At 54.5% G+C, this 9,145-nt stretch overlaps 1 protein-coding gene across 1 annotated transcript in view; it reads right to left on the reverse strand.

Moving 5' to 3' along the window:
• Positions 1-8,877, reverse strand: part of DRGX (dorsal root ganglia homeobox) — a 28,011-nt gene extending 19,134 nt beyond the window's left edge. The window contains exons 1-6 of the mRNA XM_084903615.1: positions 8,849-8,877; positions 8,560-8,631; positions 4,425-4,522; positions 3,459-3,560; positions 490-668; positions 289-401 (exon numbers count right to left, since the gene is read on the reverse strand). Of these exons, the coding sequence (XP_084759741.1) occupies positions 289-401; positions 490-668; positions 3,459-3,560; positions 4,425-4,522; positions 8,560-8,593 (526 nt within the window). The 5' untranslated portion in view covers positions 8,594-8,631; positions 8,849-8,877. The remainder of the gene's footprint in view (positions 1-288; positions 402-489; positions 669-3,458; positions 3,561-4,424; positions 4,523-8,559; positions 8,632-8,848) is intronic.
• Positions 8,878-9,145: the final 268 nt, after the last annotated feature.

Below are 9,145 nucleotides of genomic sequence, written 5' to 3' on the forward strand. Positions count from 1 at the left end.
ACAGACGGACGGAAGGACGCAGAGGGGCCTGTAAGCCTCGCCTAGGATGTGCCCAGGAGAATCTATGAGCTCAGAGCACCCCTCAGACGAGCCCCGTCAGACGCAGTGATCCTGAGACAGCCACCTAGTCCTCGGGCCACAGGGAACACAGCCGAGATGGCGTGTGGGAACAGACCCTGCATGACGGGTAGGAGGCGGGCGCTGTACCAGCCCAGGCGCAAGCACGAGCTCGTGGAGAAAGCAGGTGGGTAGACTGTCACCAGGCTCCCAGCCCGCAGAGCCACTCACCTTTCAGGGACGCGACGTGGGACAGGGCCTGGGCGTACGTGGCCGTGTTCAGCAGGGTCCCCGGCAGGCAGGAGGGGAAGAAGGGTCCTGTGGGAGCCACAGTTCGCCCCAGGCTGGCAGAGAAGGAAAAGCAATGAGCTCCCAACCGACCCTGAGCGCCCACCGGGCAGCCCGCAGGCCCCGGGGTCCCGCCAGCCTCACCTCTGCTGGGCCTCCAGGGCCTCCTTCTTGCTCCGGGCCTGGTCCCCAGGGGGTGGGGAATTGACATTTCTCACTGGGGGTGACGACACCTCTGCCATGGACTCCTTGGCTCCCGGCTCCTGGTCGGAGGACCCTCTCTCTGTTTTCCTCCACTTGGCCCTTCGGTTCTGGAACCAAACCTGCATCCCCGATCGGAAAGCACACCCAGCAGAGGCAGGTCAGACACAGCACCACGCCCGGCCTCCGTGCCCAGCCCTCCTGGTCCACTCCCCTGGCCTCAAGGTCATCGGCCAAAGCAGCGCCCTGAGCTGCAGCCGCAGACCGACAACGGCCAGGTCAGTGCAGAGGGCACTGACGAGCATCCCTTCCGGAGTGGGAAGTCACAGAAAGCATCCAAATGCATGCCCAGAGCCAAGGGGAAGTGTTGTTTTGTGGGAATTCTCAATGTGTGAGTACAATTATTTCCTGGAGAGGTGGTTATTATGAAGCTATTTATAAAGCACTGCTTGGGGTTTTCTTGTCAACTATACCCATTGGCACTTCCAGCTGGTTGCCCTGAGCACCTGAGTGTGTGCCTCACACATGCGATGATCCCTGAAATCACCTCTTGCACATGATGGCAAGTGTGTGAGCAGTGGCCCACTGGACACACTGACTCTTGAGTCCTTTCTGGTTTAGAACTATGAACCCTGGCATCTTGTCCAGGGTCCACTGCAGTCTATGAGGAGACAGCCCACCGTCTCCACGTCACAGGTGAGAAAACTAAGCACAGAGGTCAGGTAGCTTGCTCAAGGTCGTTCAGGGGATAAGCGGCAGATCCACAACTCGAAACCCAGTGGCTTGGCCAGGAGCCATGACCCAGATCAGGTAATAATAGTGGCCACCTCAGCGTTATTAGGCGACAACAGATGTACAAAAACACTGGGCTCAGTACCTGGCAAAGAGCAACCCATCACTGGGTCAGCGTTAGCTGGTGTTACCATCTCTGCCACCCTCAGGCTGAGAGGCAGGGAATAAGGATCTGCCTGCTCTAAGGGCCTCCTTAGAGGCGGTGTGGGACCCTTGAAGCCTTGGAAGCCGAGGCTGCATGTGCAGGAGAGCGCCCTGGCCAGGTGTTTCCAGAGGTCACTGAGGCCCGCTGCTCTCACTCCTTCCTGCAAAACCGGTCCCTTCTCCCGGAGACAATTCCCAGCTTAAAGAACAAGGCTCCATCACACTCCCTCCTGTTCCCAGGGCGTCCCCTCCTCCTGCAGCTGCCTGGCCTGGTCTGGAGGCTGAGCCCTGCCAGCCCACCCGCCCCGAATTTCAGCCTCCTTTCTCGGTCCTGCTTTCTCTCTTTTTAAATCTCGTTGGCTTTTAATTGCACATATCAGCAACTGTTGAATAATGATTTTATCTATATTCTAAATTTAGGGCAGTTAAATGCAAAGCAAAATGCAGACACTTTCTTGCGTCTTAATTGAATGAAGGTCACAGCTATGACAACATTTAATTGAGCTATTTTTCATTATCATATTTTAATGACTTTGCACTGACAGTTCGCCTGCTTCTGAGGAAAGAGCATGATGGAGTCGTTTATTTCCCTATTTAGTTATTGTTTGACAACATCAGCTTCGATTAAGGCCCTGCTTTATAGAACATTAATCATATTTGAATGAGCAAGCAGTGTAAATGTAAACACATCTCCCTTCCCGCGCCGGGCCTGCAGCGGCTCCCCGCACGGGGCTCAGAAACAATGCTTCGAAGCCATTGTCTGTTTGCATAATGGCCAACAACAGCCTCCACAACAATCCCCAGCCTTAATTGTCACCACCCCTATCTCACCCTTGCACCTTTCAGGGAGAAGTTATGATCTTCCACTTCTGAATGCTCAATAATTGTGTCATTTATCTCAATTTGCAGTGCGGTCTTTAGGCAGCTATTGGCAAGCTGGCATTAGAGAAAGGAGAGACGGCATCCTGGCCAAAGGAGATTTTCATTTCCAAATAATAATCAGTTTAATTTGCCCACATATGACCAATGATTCATGTTCAGATTTAATCATCAGGATCACATAATCTGATTATAGGGGAAATAATTTGTTTACAACCCCCAATTTACTGCTCAGAATTCCATTATCTCTCTTCAGCCATTGGTTTTTAAGAGATACTAACATGACCCAGGGGAACCGAGAGCAAACTATTATATTTCCTACAATTAGATCTTTGCATAGCCTTAACCCCAAGCCCCTACATAAAAAAAGGAACAAAAACAGCACGGAGGAACCCCCATAAATAAAATGAATCTATAATTGTGCTCAAAGACTAGCTGCCTGGAGAGGCGGCGCTGTGCGTGCGCCCCCCGGAGCGCGGCACATCTGCTGGGCTCGGCGGTCTGTGCACTTGAACGAAACCGCCGTGTGGCTTCTGAGAGAACGCCTGCTTCGAGCCGGTCGCTGCAGGCCACGCTCAGCCCTCAGCAGCCCTTTCGCTGCCCCCCTCTAAAGATTTTTAAATGGCACACGTTCTCCGGATTCACTTCCCTAAAAGAGCCCGCGTGCGGGGGGGAAAAGTTGGCCATAATGCAATTTCTGGAAAGCAGATCCTAACCCCGCTCCCATCTGAAAACACGGTTCTCTGCAATTGACCGGCCTTCGCCCGGAGTGGTCAGAGCGGCTTTGAGAATAGCATCTCAGCTCTTTTTTTTTTTTTCCAAAGCAAGGAAATGGATGTGCATTGATGTAATTTAGTACCTTAGAGACGCGGACAAATTAGTGTAGAACATTATCACTAGTTAATTATGAATGACCGATTAATCAACCTAATCTAATATTCCACATTATGTTGATGTTATTAAAGTGCATCATGAAAATGACAGATAGTCTTCATTTGCTTTCTTTGGCCAAATGTGCACTCTGCAGTCATGATGTCAAAAAAAAAAGTTTGCCAGTTTCAATATCAGGGAGTTAAATAATTGAGCAGAAGGCTCACCTGCACTCTGGCTTCCGTGAGGTTTATCTTCATGGCCAGCTCTTCTCTGGTGAATACATCGGGGTAGTGCGTCTGGGCGAAAACTGCCTCCAGAGCTTCCAGCTGGTAAAAGGAAGAACTATTTACTGATGAGAGGTTGTGGCTAGGTGAGAGGAAGCAGAGGCATATTTCACATTTGCTAACAGTGGTGAGGAAGCTGTTTCACAGATCAGATCGGGACAGAAGAGGGGGAAGAGCTGTTTGAAGAGATCCCACAGAATTAAAATTTCAACCACTGATAACTTAGGAGCTAAGTCTTGCTAACAACCTCAATGCTGCCCCAAGAAGCAGAAGTAAGAAGAGAAATGCAAATATTTATATGTTTGCATTTCAATATATTCAGAAGAATCAAAACGGGAGGTGGCCTTGTGAGTGAGAGCCATCCGCACAGCCTCCACCACGGGCATGGGGGCAGAACCACCTGCAGCTGCTCCCCGCCAGTCCCACAGACTGCGAGGGGGTGAGTACTTCCTGGCTCCGGTTCGATCCAGAAGTTAAACAGGTCTAAGAGCACGGGTAGGCCGGGCAACACAATATCAGGGTTGTGACTGTAGCCCTTCCATTTAGGGCAACAATACCTCCTACAGATCGGCCAACTTCTTGGGTTCCAGCCTTCTCATCTACCGACCCAAGGACAAGACGGTCCTGCCTGCCTGCTCAAGGTTCAAATGGCATTCCTGATGCTAAAATGCTCCCCAAACTATCAGCCCCGGGCTAATGGTGCAATCAGTATTGCCTCTTCACTTTATCTAGGATCATAGGTCAACGTCCTCTGCCCTCTCCTTGGCACATACATTGTTTGAGAAAACAGAAGGATCCAGTTAACAGGATCAGTTGGCCTTACTCTAAAATACAGAGGAGAGCAGCTGAGACTCTGATTTTCCTGGAGGCGGGAGGCAGCTACCTTGCAGAAGACACCGTCATTACCTGCTGAAGCGTGAACGTCGTCCGGTTCCGGCGCTGTTTTCTCCGCAGGAACCCATCGTCAAAATCTCCGGGCGGGTGGTTGCCAAAGGGCGCAGTGCCTGCTGGGAGCAAACGGAGTCAGCCTGAGCAGGTGACCCCAGACCTCACACCTTCCCCTGGCTACACAGGCTCATCCAGGGCATCGGCCCGTCCCCTCCAGACAGAGCTCTAGCTGCCCCAAAGTGTCTCTCTGCTCCTCTTATTAACCCCCTTCTTTTCCACTCCCTTGTGCTCTCTCTCTCTCCCAATAACTTATGACTTTAGCCCAACTATGCCTGTTTCATAGGGTGGGAGGCGACCTTACTTCCCAAGACAGCAAAGTTCTCCTCTGGAGAAATTCAGGTCTCAAGCAAGGGCCAGTGTCTTGAGGTGGAGCCTTCATCCACCTCCCATGTCCCAGGTCCCAGCTCCCAGCTGCACTCTGTCCCATGCACCTCACTCCCCGCCTCAGAGCCTGGCATAGAAGCTGCTGCTTCCCTTTGGTCACCTGTTAGTCTACTTGCCTGTATCTCTATAAACAACTAGGGCTAGAGGCTGGGGGTGGGAAAGGAAGGAAAACACCAAGAGCTTTTCACAGCACTTTCCTCCTAGAACTTCAGCACACGACGAGGCAAGAAGTTACAGACGAGTATTGATTATCGTTGGTCACAGCTCATCAGCACTGTAGTGGGTCCGTTATATGGATGTCAGTGCCAAGAGCTCTCCCCAATAGTGGCTGTCCTGAATTCCCGCAGACCTACACAGGCTGCTCTCAGAGGGCACCCCGCCCTCTGGCCCGGCTCAGAAAGGGCCCTGCTTCTGCTTCCCTGGAAAGAAGGGCATCCCCCCACTGTCCTCCCCGCAGCCCCCACAGCGCCTATAAAGCAGGAACAGACTTTGGCCCCAAATGTGCATTCAGATCATTTTCCAAATGTGCACCATTTACTTGACAGTCCACAATGGCTCCTTAGGAAAACAAATGAGCAAGTTCCCATTAGCCAGTGAATGCTGTACCTGCCATGGGCCCTGGGCTCAGAACCACCGCCTTCGGCATTAGGAGCCGGCGAGCCGCAATGCCAGGACAGCGTCCCTCGGAAGGACCTCAGTCCCAAAGAAGCAAGACCCTTTAGGCTTTAAAAAGCTCCATCTACTAACGGGAGCCCCTCCTACTTGTTATTCTACCCTCCAGGGCCACGCAGTTTGCCATAACACCCCACTCTCTGCTGATACCCTCTCCCCGCTTCCTCCTGTCCACGCTGCACTCTTCTTCAAAACCCTAGTTACAAATCTCTGTCCGGTTCACTAGGAGCTTAAAGGAGCAGACTCGTGGCAGTCGAACTCCCAGTCTCTGCTTCCTTGTGAAACAAAGTGAGGGTGGGACTCAGCCTCTGAGGGTCTCCATCACCATCAGCCTCAGGCTCCTGGTTTGCTCCCGCTGGTCCCGCTGGCTCACCTCGGACGCACACAGGACCTTAATGAAACACTGCGCATCCAACTGAACCTTACAAAATGCTGACACCTTGTCAAATTAATAAGAACAAAGATTGACAACCCAATAGAAAAGAGGAAAATATGGGAAAAGCCTTTTACTTAAAAATAAGTAGAATGGTCAACAATGAATGCAAATGTTAAACCTTGCTGACAATTAAACAAAACAGAACCATTCATTATTATTTCCACCGTGTTTTTTGGCAAGAAAACAAACATCAGGGTCTCATGATGGGAGTGGACTGAAACGTGGCTGCCATTCACCTATTTGTAGCAGCATCTATGGGTGTAGCCTTGTTAGAGGGTAACGACCATTTCTGTCAAAAATGTAAGTGCACATACAGACATTTAACCCATGGATATTTTTATAAAGGGTGGCAACATAGAGAGAGAAGAATGATCCTGGCAACACCGTAATAAAAATAACCTGGAAACAACCAGCATTCCCACCAGGACACTTCTGCTCGGCACCTGGTGGAATACTACACGGCTATTTAAAATAAGTCAGGAGATCGGGGTACAGCAACATGGAAAAATCCTCCCAATATTTATTCTGCAAAGAAAAAAGCAAAGTCCTGAATGACTGGTAGTATGATTTCAGTACAAACAATGTGTAACACAGAGAGAAAAATAAATGATGGTAAAAGCCTGTGAAGGAATAACAAGAAACCAGCAATAAGAAGTGCTTTTCAAAAAAAGGAAAACAAGTGAAAGAGGATTTCACTTTTCACTTAGGTTTCTGTTCCATTTTAATTTCCTAAGCAGCTATAAGGAGTACTTTTTAATTTAACACCACAAAAAAATGGCCTGAGAAGTGCGATTCTGAACCATGCTGTGCTTTCTACTTCATGCCTCTTCAGATTAACAAAAAAATAAAATTGAAAAGCTGACGGGCTACAATGCGATGTCATATTCCAAATTCTGTTCTCAGCCTTCCCTTCGGCAGCAGATCACCTTCTCCAGCAACGCTAGTCCTACATCTGCAGAACTGGCTTAGAATCATCTGCGGAGATAAAACCAAAGGTTCTGAAGGACCTCCTCTGCTTCTGAATAGAACCAGCATAGAGACAGCTTGTGCCTGGGTGTGGGTGAGAGGGAAGCTCACTGGGCGGAGCGGGCGCAGTAAGCAGCTCAGTGTGCGGAGGCAGGACCTCATGACCAGCTGGTTGAGGACTCTGTGAGTGGCTTCCACCCTGCGCCTGCGGACAGGGCTTTCCCCATAAGCCATCCACACAGCCCACTGCCTGCTTAGTACCCCAAACCTCAGCCTTCCTCACTCTGACCAGAGGTGGGCCACTGGGCATCCATCACTGAACCCAAGGTTCAGAAAAGCAGGGGCGATGTGTCCACCACACATTCAGAGGGCCTCCCTCCAGCCCCGGGTCTGATGTAAGCGGGGTACCTCTGCAGCCTTTCCATAAAGCCGATCACCAGGTCCTCGGAGGTAAAACGCAGGTGAGTGCCTGGCCTTTCCTTCTTAGAAATGCTGACCCAGCGACAGGGCTCCACCACCGGTCCCCATCAGCCGCCTCTAGAAAACCCTACTGAGCTGTGCAAGCCTCCCTGGGAGCATGAACTTCTGCAGTCCTTGTGGGGTCCCAGCCCAGGCTCAGCCACTGCGGAGGTGGCCAGGCAAGGTGGACCAGCTCCTTTGATGTCTCGGTGCCTCACCCCTCTGTCATGCCCACGCCTGCCTCATGTCTGGGTCTCCAAAAGCCTGCCGTTCCAGAGTAGGTTGCCCAAGCCAAGGACTGGCATTTCTCCCACAGTTAGAAAGTCCTAACTGCCCCACAGCTGGGACCACTGCTCCCAGGCCCTGGCCCATGCTTACCCCCCTGTGTGGAGGGAGGGCCCACTCCTGGAGATGCCCCTTCCCCCCCTGGGGGCACCGAGAGCCTCGCTGTCCCCTTCTCACCTACCCCCACCTAACAACTCAGTACAGAGCCGCCACAGGGACCCTAAAGGGAATGTCTTTTAAATCCTGGAGACCCTCAAGGACCCAAATCCTGGCCTGGGGCTGCCCCGGAGTATCAGTGGTGGCTTGAGGTCAGAAATCCAGTGAGTCACCGCGATGAAGCCAGGCAGGGCCTCGGGCCCCTGGTGGCCAGGGCCGGCTGGCTCCAGGAAGGCCAAGGTGGCGGGAACAAACCCTGGCAGCAGCCCGCACAATATTGCCTGTGCCGGTGCTGGTGCCCATGCCGGTGCCGGCGAGAGCAGCCTGCAGGGGTTGTTCTGACTCGGTCTGACCCAGGACAATTTTGAACCAACTCCGCAGGCCACCTTGTTTTTTCGGGATGTTTGCAAAATACCGTGAAAGATTGATGTGGCCCCTGGGCGGGGGGCGGGGGTGGGAGGGGAGCGATTAGAGGCGTGACACCGGCATCTGTGCTGGGAGGACCCTGACGGCTCCCGCGGCAAAGCCCGAGGCCGGGCTCCGGCGGCGGGGAGAGGTGGGAGGCAGGTGGCGGCTGGCGGGAGGTTGAACGGGACCCGGAGGGAGCCACGGGCGCCCCTACCCCAGTCCAGCGGCGGCCCCCAGGCGGGGCGGGGACCCGGCCACCCGCCAGCCCCGTCGGCGCCGGGTCCCTCCCGGGCCGCAGGCTCTCCGCGCCCGGCCGCGCTCACTCACCCTCGAGCTGCGGCGGGCAGTGGAAGTAAAACATCGCCGACGGCGGGGCTTCTGGGCGCCCGGCTCCGGCCGCTGCAAAGCAAACGGAACAGTCAGTCTCCCTCCCAGGCCCGGGCCCGGCCGCCGGGAGCGCACCGAGCTCCACCCGGAGGCGCCCTCCCCGCGAACCTCGGCCACTCCGGGGCGTGGAGAGGGTGACGGCGCCGTTCCCAGCAGGTCCCCGCGGGGTAGCCCTCCATTCGGGTCACCTCCCCTACCCCCGTGCTCGCCCCGGGCCCCAGGACTCAACCCGCTCAGTGCCCGGCTCTCAGGGTCCCCGGAGCCAGTGCTGCGCCCCGGCCCCCGCGGCCGGTCCTCTGCGCGAGCGGCCCCGCCGGAGAGCCGAACCCCAGGCCGGGCGCGGGGTGCGGAGAGCCGGCCGGAGCCCGTACCTCGGCGGGCGGCGGCGGCGGGCGGCGGGCGGCGGCGGCGGGCGCGGGGCCGGAGCGGGGCCGCCGGGCCGCAGGCTGGCGGAGGGCGGAGGCGGGCGGGGCGCAGCCGGCGCCGCGGGCCCAGAGCGCGGCCGGGGAAGCGGCCAGATGTCTCG

The sequence above is a fragment of the Pipistrellus hanaki genome, assembly GCF_964339955.1.
Source record: "Pipistrellus hanaki genome assembly, chromosome: 14".
Taxonomy (NCBI): Eukaryota; Metazoa; Chordata; class Mammalia; order Chiroptera; family Vespertilionidae; genus Pipistrellus; species Pipistrellus hanaki.